Raw genomic sequence first — 14611 nt, 5'->3', positions numbered from 1 at the left:
TGGGACTGAGTCATCATTGCTTTAGTCCCCTCAACTATGCTACATATATCTTTACGGAACCTGATGATCTAGTTTTAAATATTATGTTAATGAACTTTTCTAATATCGGTGAAAAATTAACTCAGGTTACATACAGCAATGTTTATAATAGCCTCTGTACTTCAATCTCTCATGCAATAACTAAGTTGACTGAAAGAATTATTCAAGTCATGTAACAAAGTAATTATGCATAATTGAATATTGTTTGCAAAAATGGAATCTTTCCCCACAATTATTGCAGCATTTCAGCTGAAAAATACTTCAACCATCTGTCTTTAAACACACATAACAATTGTGGACTCCTTAAAAACAACCTTGCAAAAATGCCTCAGGCCCATACTTTACAGGTGTGTAGGTGCCTAATTCCCAAGAACTTACATAACCTTAAAATCTCTCCCTTAGTCACATTTGAAAACAAAGCTTAGACATTTAGCAGTGATCAAATCAATGGATAAATTAAGTTAACATTGGGACTCAGCGATTCAAGAACTTAAACTGATGCTACCTAGATTCTTATGTAAGAGACTTTTAAAAAGTTGTTAATGTTCATGGATATGCAGTTATTTATTAGCAGCATCCTTAACATGCAGAAGGAATTGGTCTTCTCTTTGCTACACAGGTAACTTTTTGATGCATTAGCCCACATGAAGTGCACATTATGATATAAAATACTTTCTGGTTTTTAGAGCACAGGCATAGTTTAAGGCAACTGATAATTAGGTTTATTATAGAAACGGCCTCAGGGAATCCATGCCCCTAAACCTACTAAACATTAATGGATTCATCGTTTCTTAAAGATGTGTGAATGGTTGCTACTTGTACTGGTCTGATGCATGCTGTTCAGAAGGATTCTTCAGCTGTTATTTATTTTTGAATTACATTTTAGAACCACAGCTCAAAGCCAGACCTTTTAATGAGGATTTTAGTCACGTTACTTGTATTTCCTGAAGTTCACCTACCATTGAATACTAATATTTCTATTAATATTCATGATAATGCTAATAATAGTAATAGGTTATTATAGAATTATTTTCATCTGTAATTTTTTAAAATGCTTTACAAAGGAGGTCAATAATATTAATCCCATTTCACAGATTCAAACCCTGACGTACAGGAAGGTAAAATGACTTGTCCAGATTCAATCACAAGGCCAGTAGCAAAGCTAGGAATAGAATCCACTCTTTCCCCCTAAGTCATGAGATTTGATGTTACATCACAATAAGGAGAGGTCACTTTTCAAAAGCAAATGTAAACAAGATTGCCAATGGTTTAGGGGAACTGCTCCAAAAGAACAGTCATTTAGAGGTCTGACAAACTTTTGCTAGTGGATTTTGTTGGAACTCTGCTACCATGCCCCAGATAAGGTCTCTCCAACCTTGTATCTAAAAATCTTTTCTTTGGACAACACTACAATTATCTGACTCCTAGACCAGTGTTTCCCAACTGGTGTGCCACAGCACAGTGGTGTGCTGTCAGGCATGAACACCCCCCACTTCTGACTGTCTGTCTGTCCACAGCAGCATCAGGTGGGGGGCATAGCTCCAGCCAATGATTCAAGCACTGCACCACCCTCCCCCCCGCCGCTCTGTGTCTGGCCGCATGCCATTCCCCTGCTCAAGTCCAGTGTGCCACAATTTTTTTTTATTCATGTAAGTGTGCCTATGTGATGGAAAAGGTTGGGAAATGCTGCCTTAGACAGTCAATGCTCTAGCAGAGGGACTCTTAATTTGCTTGTATTGTATACCTAACACAAGACATTAATTCCTGCTTAAAGTACTACTACAATAGAAGTAATAGTGCTGAAAACAAATCCACAAACCTCTATCATTTTCTTTAAAGTCCACAGGATGTTCTGTTTTGGTGACTGTGCTGACAATTCTGATGTCTGGAAACAGAGTCACACCTCTCTCACTTTCAAATTGTGTAGCTGGTCTAGCAAAGTGATCCATTCCACTTACTGTAATCTTGGGCTCATTAGCCTGAAACACCATGACATAGGCATCTATATCTGGGATACTAATGCAGACATCTTCACCAAAACATCTGAAAAATATATTATTCATTAACCACATGAACTGTTTTTTTTTATATATTACAGGCATATGCTATACAGCAAGCTGATTTGGCTCCCTAACCCAGTTTTTTTATGCACAATTCCACTATCCAGTGCCTGGCTGATGAATTTTTATACCCATCACCCCATCCTTATTTTCACTACCTTTGTACCCTGCTCAGTCTATGACATACTCTTCTCCAGCAGAACATCTTTCTAAACTCATGCAGCCATCTGCATGTGTTAGTGGTGACAGTACCACCTCTGAGTTACCAATTTCACACATACACAGAAAGTTCATTACTCTTGAATAGTTCAACATACTGATGGCAAGTGCTATCTCTAATAAGGTCAGTATGTAGGTAACATTTAGATGGTTAATCAGCATATAACAAAGCCATCAATGGTTAAAATTATTTAGACAGCAACTAATATTAGCAAACCTAAAAGTAATCAGGTTGAAAGTTAATGCTTATAATATGACTATCTTGTTACATGTGAATGAAGAGCCTAACTATATATTTAAACTGAATGCATCATTAGCTCAGTGCTGCATATGTGCACCCCACAACTTCAGTTGAAGTCAATGGATGTTCAGGATCTACAACAAATGAAAGACTTGTCTTTTGCTATGCCAAAGTGAAAATGTTATTGTTTTATTATAACAGTGGAATGATAACAGTGGGACACATTCATTTTTATTTAGCCCACAAGCCCATAGCTCCAATGCTACTATGACAGCAGCAAGCAGAAAGAATGTTTCTAGCATTAGGGATACTGACACCCTGGATGGATATTCTGTTAATTACAATAGGCCTGGTTAAAAGTCATAGCTCTAGGTATGCCAGAAGATACTTTAATTGGGGAAAAAGGAATAAGGATTATATTTACATTCAGTTGCTATATAATAAACACATTCAAGCGTCAAAGTAGACTGAATGTTTTAAGCTCCATATTGTACACGGCTAAATTACATTTATAAGAACAGTATCATGAAAGCAAAGTATCATAAGAAAACCTCAAATTAATTCAGCATAAAAGTAAATGTCCATAATTTAATTGTATAATGTATCTATATCTATGAATCAAAATTCAGTTTTTATATTTCAAAAGGAAAACAGTAATTCATTTAATAAATATTAGTGATATAATCAGCTTAATTTAATACAACTTACTGGACTTTAGAAGAGACTTTAAGACGCCGTACACCTGCGGTAGGGAACTGTCTAGAGTTGATATATGAGACCTTTCTGAGAGCTTGATTTATATTCTCAATATCATCTCCCTCCATGACAAGGACTGACTGGGAAGGGTTGAAGTGATACTAGGAAAATGCACATAATTAGTATATAAGAAAACTGGTGCAGAGTAAAGAATAACACCTTGCTAGGGAACTCCTCAAAGAGACTCATTAGAATTATAAAAATTAAAAAAAAAACTAGTTAGTAGCTACTGTTAGTTAGGTATACATATACTGCTTTTAGGAATAAGTACCAGCCAAATACTCTTCAATCACCCGTCTTAATAATTACTGCTATAATTAACTGTATAGTAAATTAGAAGCCAGGCAAAGTATTTTGAATCTAGCTTATTTACCTAGTTTCTCATATTACTGCAACTTTGTATTTCACAAATGCAACTTACCATCATCATCACCATTATTATTATTACTGCAAAATATTCTAGGTCAAATTTACTCATGGCAGAAAATCGTTAACTTCAGAGTTATGCCATGAGGGTGTTTGTCCTGCTTTTTTTTTAAATTTTTTGTGTGTTTTTATTCCAGGTAACTTTTGAGACATTTTTTCATTGTAAATGAACCAAGCTTTCCCAAGCTTTATAAAAATCGAGCTTTTTATAAACTTTCCCTTCCACAGCTCCATCAATGTCAATCACAATCACAATCAAAAGGATTCTCCCCATCCTGTCTTATGACCATAGGAAATACCACTATTAATATTGGGGCTCTGCCTTGGTACAAACAGATGCTCATCTGAGCTGACAGGTCTTAAAGATTCAACCTTTTTCCTTGTAGCCCTGCTGATCTCTCCTATGTCTATAGCACTGAAAGTGGAAAGGCACTAGCCTGCTGACACCATCTATATACAAACTGCAAACAGCGATTCATTTTCCCACCATTGGGACTCACTCAAATTCTATTATTTTCTGAGACGAATAAGTTTGTCTTCTTTTTGGGTTTTTGTAGTTGTTAATCTCCTTTTGAAATATGCCTATTAATCGGTTCAACAAACCATTTGTGTCACATAGAAATACAACTTACTGGAAAACCATATCAATCCCTAAATTTACATCTTATTGCTTGTGTTACATAAAACATAAGGAAATGTACAATAAATGCACTTTCATTCCATGGTGTTCCCCCACAACGAAGACTGTTGATTATGTGAACATGTTTTATATTATATACAACACAAGTATCTGCACACTATGAGAAAATAATGTTAAAAGATAAAGATTAAATGGAATATGGAGATGAGAGGCAGAATAAGCCTTCAGATGAGTAGAACAGAGAAAAAGGTTCAAGCCTTGTGCATACAGATCATGCAACATTTAAGAGGGTTTTGTTTTGTTTTTTTTTACAAAAGAATGTAGGCATGGTCATGCATATCATACTTTTTTAGCTTTTTTAGGGTAGTAATAATAGAGAATTAACTCAACCTAGCTAGTTAACTTAATACCTCAGCTGCCAGAACACCTGGAAGGCTGCCAAAGGGACTAGAGAATGCCCTAGTCTAGCCCCCTTTTTCTTTCTCATTAAAAAAATAGGCTAAAAATAGCAACAATGTGGACAGTATCTCTGAGAGGTACTGTGGATATATGAAAATTAGTCTGCAGAAAAGAGCAGAAATACCAAAACCATACTGTAAGAAATATTGTGTTATTAATATTGTGTTAAAATATTATTTCCTAGGCAGATACACAGCAGCTTGATTCAGAGTCCAAAGTAACTGGCTGACACTCCTGTTCGTATTACTATATGGTTAGATTTACCTAATGTGAGATAAGAAGAATAGACTCCCCCCAGGCATGGTGGGGAATAGACTCCCCCCAGAAGTGGTGCAAGCACCTACTCTGCATACGTTTAAGAAACACATGGATGCTCATCTTGCTGAGGTCATCTGACACCAGCTGACTTCCTGCCCTTTGGGCAGGGGACTGGACTCAATGATCTCATGAGGTCCCTCCCAGCCCTAACATGTATGAAATCTATGAAGTGCCATGCGAATACCTATGTTATACCTACCAGTGGACAGTAGCATGCAGCAACTCTGATATCAATTTTGTTTATTTTAGATTTTATTTTATTTATTCTACTTTGTTTATTTATTTAATATCTGTCCAAGGTCAGATGCCAACTCACTCTCTTTTATTTGTACTTCCCATGGGCATGCTGACTAGGAAACCCAACATTTGTGTATCTTTGACTGCTTCTTTCATTTTTGGCTTTTTGCTATTACTCTGTTGGACTGGCTGGAAAGTAAAAAATGAAAAGAAGCAGCTTTAAAGAAACAGCTAGCCCCTGCTATCATTCTGCAAAAAAATAAAAAATGGAATTCAGTGTGTGAAAAGAGAGAAAAAAATCCCTTGTCTTAATTTTTCTCACCTACTGCTGTTCCACTAAGAAAACCAATGACCCATGCTGGAGCAACAGTGGGAAGTAAAACTGAAGAGAGTTTTTTCTATCCCTATAAAACAACAGGGTGTTGTAATATTGTAGATTTCAAAATAACAGTAGGGCTAGGGACAGAAGTTATATATATACTGATTTCAATGATCAGAAACTGATTTAAACCTGTAACAACAGAAATTCAGTGCACTTAAAGCACTTTCAAAATGGCTGAAAATGGTTTAAGATAAACTTGGTTGGAAATAGTATTAGATTTAACTGATTTAGGTCAAACCAGTTTATGAACTGTCCCGGATCCCCTCCTGTCTCAAGTTAATTCACAGTCCCCCCAGCATCCCAGGATGCTTTGCAGCTCTGGGCTCTGTTGTCTGCTCCAGCAAGCAGGGTCTGCCCTGTCCCTCCTGTTGGCCTGGGGAAAGGGGCCAGGAGATTTCAGCAGGGGTTTGACTCTACCTCTCCAGAGCCAGGAGCTGGAAGCTAGGAACCATGCCCCCTCCTCAGCCTGACGGGGTGGGAGGGAGAGCCTGCAGCAGGGGATTTGACTCGGCACCCTCAGAGCTGGGAGCAGGCCTGGAGTCCCCCAGCCACACCCCCTTCTCAGCCCCCAGGCCAGCTGAGGGGGGAGAAGCCCACAGTAAGGCTTGTGTCCACTCCCAAAACCAGGATCTGAGAGCCACACCCACACCTCAGCCTCCAGGCTGGCTGAGGGATGGGGAGAAAGTCCACACTGGGGGCCTTGGCTCTGCTTCTCAGAGCTGGGAGAAGGGCTGGAGTCCCCTAGCTATGTCCCCTTCTCAGCCTCTGGGCTGGTTGAGGGAAGGGGATGGGAAAAACTAAACCAGGACTTGGCTCTGCCTCCCCCCCCCCCCCACAAAGCCAGGAGCAGGGCTGGAGTCCCCTAGTCATTCCTGCTTCTCAGCCTCCAGACCAACTGATGGGGGGGGCATGACTCCCAGCTCTTGGGGAAGAGTCAAGCCCCAGTGCAGGCTTCTGCCCCCTTCCCCCACCATCAGGCAGCTTGGAGCCTGAAGAGGGAGTGTGGCTCTTGACTCTAGGAAGCAGACCAAGCCCCCCACCCCTCCCATCAGCCAGCCTGGCAGCTGAGAAGGAGGTCTAGCTAGGGGACTCCAGCCCCACCCTAGCTCCCAGGGCAGGGGGGCATAGTGGAGCCAAGCCACCTGCTGCAGCCCCCCGCTCCCCCCATTCAGTCCAGGGGCTGAGGTGGGGGCATGGCTCTTGGAGAGGAACCAAGGTAGGCTTCCCCTTCACCCTCAGCTAGCCAGAGGCTGAGAAGGTGGTGTTGCTAGGGGACTCCAGCCCTGCTCCCAGCTTTCAGGGGCAGAGCCAAGCCCCCTGCTGTGGACTCCTATCTCCAGCTACCCTCAGAGAACCCCAAGCCTAAGGACGGAGCATGGCTCCTGGCTCTGGGGGGCAGAGTCAAGCCCAGTTTGGGCTTCTCTCCACTGTCCCCTCAGCTGGCAGGGAGGCTGAGAAGGTTGCATGGCTAGGAGACTCCAGCCCCTCTCTAGCCCCCAGTCCTCACTGCAGGCTTCCCCTCCCCCCCACACCTTCCCCCAGCCAACATGGAGGCTGAGAAGGGGGCCTGGCTGGAAGACTCCAGCCACATCCTGGGCTCCAGGCAGGCAGAGTAAAGCCCCCAGGTCAGACCCTCCCTATTCCCCCATGCTGGGCTGCTCCTGGCTGGGGGTCCAGAGTTGGGCCAAAGGGGTGGGTTTTCCCCCCATGCCTTCTTCAACTGGCCCAGAGGCTGAGGAGGGGGTGTGGCTGGGGAAATTGGTCAGCTCCTGTCTCTCTACATTGGCCAGCAGGCTGGGACATGTGCTCTATTCTCTCCCCATCCTGACCACCCTGTACTGGTATGAGCCACTGCAGGGGTCTGGCTGCTTTTTCTGTTTGAAAAGTGAACATCAGTTCACTCGCTTATTAGTTCAATCTATGCAGTTTTGAGAAATCTGCAAAGATTGAATCGATTCACTCTTGGGCTTCTTGACTGTCTGTACTTAGCCTAGCAGGGCAATGACTTTAAGTGCATTTTTAGTAACTATAAGCCAAATACAGGCTGATTTAGAATATGTACATTTGGGCCTTGCTATTTCTGGTGTGCATGTATATTTATAGACATCCATATAGTAGCAAGTAGGGTTTTCTGCAGAAGAGCCTTAAGCTACATGCACAGTCTTTGTTAAAGGACTTTCCTAACAAGTATGTCATTAAAATGTTCTGCATTGCTACGATAGTAGTCCAGTGAAATCATTAATAATGTTCTTACTATAATAAAATTAAGACATAGAAATAGATTGCTTTCCCTATTTAAAGGCTAATGCCACAAAAACGAGGGGCCATGAAATATGTCTTATCAAAAAAGGACACAAAATGACATAACACACAGCCAGACAATCCTGACATTTATGATGTTTAAAGACAATGCAGCATTTAATATGTGGGCACTTTAGCTCCTGAAACAATTACTCAAGTTGGGTATTACACCAATGGACACTCCCATTGGAATCAATATGTCTAATACTGATAGTAATTATGACTACATTTTTCAAAATCTGGCCCTAAATTTAAATTAGAAATGTCAAATTCTGTTTCTTGTCTGTAAATATGGAAATCATTAATAAAAATTATTTCTATATGTATTTGCATGACACCTCACAGGTCTATGTACTGTTGGTACACACCAGAAACCATAGTAATTTACCTGACAAAAAACAGTGAACTGTGATTGCACAACTGATTCTACCTTAAGTATTACAACAGCAAGTAATAATTATAAGTTGTTGCCACATGCAGGCCACTTAGTTTTACAACTACATCACCTGCTTTCTTAAGTGTTTCATTCCACACATTGTTCCTAAGAAAGGCTGTACAGTGTTTAGCTGTGCCACAAAACAGCTTACTTCTAGTTAGTTGTCCCTTTCCTTGAAATGCACCCTAGGAAAATTACATAGCTGATTGAAAAAAAAAGTATACATTACTTGAATAGTGACAAGATTATTAAAATTTACAGTTGGGATAAGAGAATATCCATCATCTAACACATCTATCAATAGAAGGAGTGGGTCATTCTGAAAAGAGCTATGTGATATTTTTGCCTTCCTGAAGTCAGAAATTTTGTCACTGACCAGAATGTCACTCCTTATATAGTGTTGTATTTCTGCAGTACTAACATGATCATGTTTTAAAGCTTATACTGCAAGGCACGTGCAAAATGGAAATAGTTAAGTTAATCCATAGAAGTTAAATTGCAGCATTTTCTGATTTTTTTCATATGTAATTGTTCCACCTTAATGAGATCATAATGTAGTTTTCCTGGTGGAATATATTTTGAATGTCACAGTCAGAACATATAGCCCCTGTTTTCAGAGTTGCCATCAAATGAAACGTATTCCACTGTTACTTTATATTTTCTGCTACTTTAAAGCTACTTCAGGTCAAAACTCAATAAAATATAACAGTCTCTGCAAACATGTCTGTTGCTGTAAATGGTGCCAAAACAGGGCATGGACAGCATGACCTGGCACTTCCTAGGGAATATGAAATACCTGTGGCACCTTACTTTGTAAGTGTACATCTTTGAAATAATGGGAACACTTTCCTTGGCAGTGTCATAGTTCTTCTCCTGTTACACTTTTTTTTTTGCATGACTTTATGGGAAATCACATTGCTTCTGGGAGTACATCTGTACTTTGTGTACTCCACCTTGGGCTCTCCAGTTCATAAATCAGCTCTAAATTTTATCAAAGATGATGTCAGTTCATCTCTCACCTTTATTCCTTGGCCAAGACTCTCAAGAGAATTAATATCTAGACCTTCCTTGCAGGCCTGCAAACAGGAAATCACTTTCTGACTCTCAATTTTGCCTGGCCGGATAGTGAGGCTGGCAAGACTGCCATGGAAATACTGAGCAAATCTTGGTTTAGTGACTTCACCTCCTGCAAGAGAGGAAATAAAAAAATATTATAATTAACACAAATACAAATACAGATTTTTCTAATAAGTGAGCTTACAATGTTATAATGTACAATTGCAGATCTGATATCTGCTGTAATCAAATTATTTTAACCTTATGCCAGGTACTGTGACTGAGCGAACAGAATCCTAACTAGAATAGGTTTTATGTATTGTTGCGATGGAATTTAGAAACTTCATGGTGGGTACATCTACATGAGATGTTTCACCACATAATAGACTAATTGCACAGTAAGACATCACCGTCTACACGTACAGGTGCCTACTATGCAGTCAGTTAGTTTACTGTCTGCTCTCACCCACAGCCACTGATGAGCCATAGAGGGAGCCACACTGGTGTCATCCTTGGTGCCACACATCATGTCCTGGGGGCTCAACTGGTCCTAGGATGAGACCACAGACCTCACTGCACTGTGGGGCAAGGCCGAGGTCCAGAGCCAGGTCACGTGGGGCGAGTGTGCTAATGCCCACATCTATGAGGTCCTGATGGGCCACATGCAGAGCACGGGCATGACTGTTCAGCACGCCAGTGCCGCATAAAGGTCAAGGCCTTGCAGGAGCAGTGAGTCCATGTCACTGACCACAACTGCTGGTCAGGGGCTACCTGCAGAACCATGCCTTTTATATGGCAACTGGATCACATCCTGGTGTTCATGGCACAGCCATACCACGTTCTCCAGCACAGCCATCCTGCTGAAGCCTCCACACAGCCTGCCAGTGGCAGTAAGTTGTCACCAGGGGAGGGCCCCTCAGGACACCAAGAGTATGTCCCACCCCAGTCTGTACCCCAGCATCATCCAGCAGCTCTAGCAGTCCAGGCAAGCGCCTGCCCCACCAGCTCCAGGTGTGCAGCCCCACCCAGAAGCCAGCCCGGGCATGTCACCACCTGCCCTCAACAACTCCAGTCTCTCCCCAGAGGGGGGGCCCTGCTTGGCCAGCCAGGCACTGTGGCCCTGCAGCCCAAGACACCACTGGGAGCTGCATGTCTTTGCAGCCAGCAGGAATAGACTCAGGCTGCCAGGTATGCCTTCCACACCCACCTGGCAAGCCCCACATTGGGAGGAGGACCCTCCTCTCCTTGCTTCTGCCCCTGCCCCTGCCCTCCTCCTCACTTGACCTGGATGAACTCCCTCATGGCTGCTGGAGTTTCTCCCCCACAGCGCATGGAGGCAGAAGGTGCAGTGCAAAATGTTATTGAGCAGCCAGTACCTGCTCGGCTATGCAGGCAAGGGCCACTCACATGCGAAGAAACATGTCGATGCTGGCAACAATGTTGTCCTCAGCTGTGGGGGGCAGAGATGCATAGCATAGCCACATATACCCTTCTAGGGGGCAGCAAACATTGTGGGGAAGCCTGGGCTTACCCACTGTACCATTGAAGCTCAGGGTCCTGTGCCAAGGTTTCAGGTGCACCTGGGGCACCATGGCAATCAGCGGCAGCTGGGTGTAGTGGGTCAGGCACCCCTCAGTCTGTGCAAACAGCTCATTGCAGTGCACCCAGGACACTCGCACCAGGGGCATGCTCAGGGTGCAGGGTATGCATTGGGGTGGGGGGGAGGCGCTGCTCTGGTGGCACCCTGGGGGAAGGGCTGGGGTACAACCAGCTCTGCATAGCAGTTGGCTGAAAGCCCCTTGCCACCTGAGCCTGGGTGCCATGGGCCTGGTGGCAAGAGAGGACACTGCTTGACCTGCAGGAGGAGAAGGGGGATAGGGGGTCTGGAGTACCTGCAGCAGGTGCTGCCAGAAGTCAGACCTGTCCTAGCCTGGGAAGGGGCTGGGGAAGGTAGGCTGCCTGCAGCTAGCACCCAGCAGCCCACCTGCCCCTGTAGAATGAACGGGGATGGGGGGCTCATCCAATGGCCGACCTACCTACCATTGTCTTTTGGCACCTATGTGCACATGACCCCTGATCTGAAGCCAGGCAGCACACAGCCCCCTGGTATAGTGCACGTTATATCAGAAATGTTGCAAACTCTCACAAACAGCCTCTTTCTCCTGGTTCTGCAGGACCAGCAGCTGGATACAGGGGAAATGCACCAGCTGTGTGTGGAGATGCACCTTCACTTTCACCATGTACTGGCTCTAGCAGTGGTGGACCCAGGACCAAACCCTGTTGCTGGCCTGGCTGGTCACTGTGGCAGAGGAATAGCTGGTGGACTTGCAGGTCTGGCATGTGGAGGACATTATGCGCAAGTAGCAGAGATACCAGGAGAGGAACCAGGAGGACCGAGCATTCAGAGAGAGGCCACCATGCTGTACACCATACTAGCCCTGGTGGTCACCTTCACCCTTCCCACTGCCCTGCCCACAATCCTAGCACTGCCTGCCCCCTGGCAGCCACCCACTGCCCAGCCACAAGCTCCCTAGTGGGCTTGGGCTGAAGTGCAGCAGCACCTCCTGTGGCTAGGAGGTCTGGCCCAGGTGTTGCAATGTGCCTGGAGGGGATTCAGCTGGCTGGTGTAGGGCCACATGAGCCAGGGTAGGTGGGTTCCCTGATGAGGAGGGGGTGGGACCACCATTTCACTGAACTGGAGGTCCAGCACCCCTGGTGTAAAGTGCCCTTTCTTCACTGAGGCTGGCAGGGCAGAGTTCTGAAAGATGCAGGGATTGTAGGTGCTGCCAGCCCAGATGGTGCTCATGTTGGTGAAGGCACCCTGGGGGTCAATGACAGCCTACAGCATGACAGAATGAAAGCCTGCTGGCTTTAGTAGGGGCGATCTCTATGGAGCAGGCAGGTGACAAACATGTGGGTCTCGTTCAGGGACCTGATACATTGGGGGAAACCCAGGGCTTGGAACCCCACCACCAGCTCCAAGGTGTCATGGAACTGGAGCACGGTGTGCCCCAGCATGTTCTGGAGGGTGCCACAGACCTCCAGGATGTCCTCCCTGGTGGTTGCCTTGCCTACACTGAAGAGGTGGCCAACATAGCGCAGGCTGGTGGGCATGGTCAGCATCCAAGTCTCTGTGAACAGGTGGGGGAGGCAGCCGCATGGTGGTAGCCTGTCACTCCAGGTGCAGGCGGAGCTTGTTGATGAGCTCCTGGAAGGTGGCCTGGATCATCCAGAATGATTCTAGCCACTGCTCATCATCCCAGGTGCACTGAATGATGTGCATCCACCAGTCCTGGATTGCTTGGCAGGCCCACAGGAACCCCAGAAGCTCATGTATGGCACCGGTGATGGCATCTATGTGCATGTCATTGGCATCCCTGCTGAGGTTCAGGCAGCAGCCCAGGGCCTGAGTGGCAACAGTGTGGGGGCAGAAGGCATCAGATGCAGTGATGAGCCTGGTTACATGGCTATGCAGAACAGAGGGGCAGGCAGGGCCAAGACAAACGTGGACCAGGTGGTGGTTGCCACAGCAGCAAAACACAGTAAGCAGGGTGGCAAGCAGGAGCCCAGGGCATGGGTTGTTGTTCCCAGAGCCTGGAGGCGGAGTACCTATTGCATAGTAGGCACAGGGTCTGGCAACAGAGTTGGTGAGGGCTGTGCCAACACACTGCAAACTGTTCCTGGCCAGAAATGCAGGTGCCCAGGGAGCACCATGCAGGGCTGCTTTTCAAAGAGTGGCATTGGCCCCAGGCAGCTGTGGCTGGAGCCTCCAGCTCTCCCTGCATGTTGCAGAGGGGCAGACCAGGGCCAGGGGAGGCCTGGAGCAGGCGAGTGTCACGAGGAGCAAATCTGCTCCCAAATGGCTGCACGTGTATATGCTTGCCCAGGGCGGTTTACTGTGCAGTAATTGATTACACAGTAAACCCATATAGCATTAATTGCATGTGTAGATGTGCCAAGTATTTAAGATTCTGCCAGCATTTCCATTGTTTTAAACTCCTATTTTCAGGGCCTTACAAACTGGCTTCAATAATTTCCTCTGGGTTGAAACAGCATACAGAAAATTCCAGAGAATATAACAGTATGTGAATAAAAAACTTTTGGCCCATTTTTAAACATGAAATGTTGGCAGATTTTGGAAACCATTTTATGCTGGCATAGGTTGAACATGGATTTTAGAATATCTTGAAGAAAAATATATTTATTTGTAGGGTATATGTTTTCCCATTGTTGTGAATATATTTCCATTATAATTATCACTGGGAATATGCATTTCTTTGACAAAAAAAAAGAAGAACTGATGGAAGATTTGGTATACAATATTAATTAAAAGTAGACTTTGCCCAGAAGTTTATCTTAACCAGAAAGTACCAAGAGTGTTTCCTTACCTTGCACCTGCAAACAAAAGTGAGGACAAGAGAAAAAGATGGGGTTAGCAGTATGTTCTGGAAGTCAATGGAATTCATCTTTGTGGAACTAAGGCCTCTGGCAGATGTTAGACTTAAGACATGAGCAATCATGTAAGTATTAAATCAGCCATACATTAATGCAATTAAAAGACTGATAAAACAAGGAATAAGCCACAAAGCTATTACACAACATGTGCGTAATAACTTTTACCCCCAGCACACATTCAGTTAAAGGTGGACAGGATCTGACCCATGACCTCACTGATTTCACCTCTTGCCATTTTACATGATCATGACCCCAAGGTCCCCCTACACAGATATCTTCAGCACTGAGGTCCTTCCTCTATAAATACTCTGCCTTTAGCTCCCAAACATGCTAACTGTTTTGAGATCTCATTGAGCTACTTAACCAACTGCCACACACATGTGAAGGAATAGAGAGAGTTTCTCAGGATTCAAATCAAACAGAGTTTCAGAAATCAATAAGCAACATCATAAATTATAGCCAGAAGTGTAGTGTAACTATGAGATGTGTTGAAATAATACAGTCAATCCAGTATGTTGGCAGGTTAATATGCATCTTAGGTGTGTTAAAGGGTAGTACTATTTTAGTGGTGAATAATTAAAATGTT

The 14611-nt window shown here is 44.2% G+C and overlaps 1 protein-coding gene across 4 annotated transcripts in view; it reads right to left on the bottom strand.

The window, feature by feature from the left end:
* CLSTN2 (calsyntenin 2) overlaps nt 1-14611 on the bottom strand; it is an 846150-nt gene that overhangs the window by 26436 nt on the left and 805103 nt on the right. For all 4 annotated transcript variants that reach the window (XM_019478714.2, XM_019478713.2, XM_059730939.1 and 1 more), the window contains 3 exons: nt 9534-9700; nt 3268-3416; nt 1859-2082 (listed from right to left, as the gene is read on the bottom strand). In XM_019478714.2, the coding sequence (XP_019334259.1) occupies nt 1859-2082; nt 3268-3416; nt 9534-9700 (540 nt within the window). The remainder of the gene's footprint in view (nt 1-1858; nt 2083-3267; nt 3417-9533; nt 9701-14611) is intronic.

Source organism: Alligator mississippiensis, chromosome 7 (genome assembly GCF_030867095.1).
Source record: "Alligator mississippiensis isolate rAllMis1 chromosome 7, rAllMis1, whole genome shotgun sequence".
Taxonomy (NCBI): Eukaryota; Metazoa; Chordata; order Crocodylia; family Alligatoridae; genus Alligator; species Alligator mississippiensis.
Note: the sequence above shows the minus strand (reverse complement) of the source record. Positions and strands in the feature narration are given on the sequence as shown.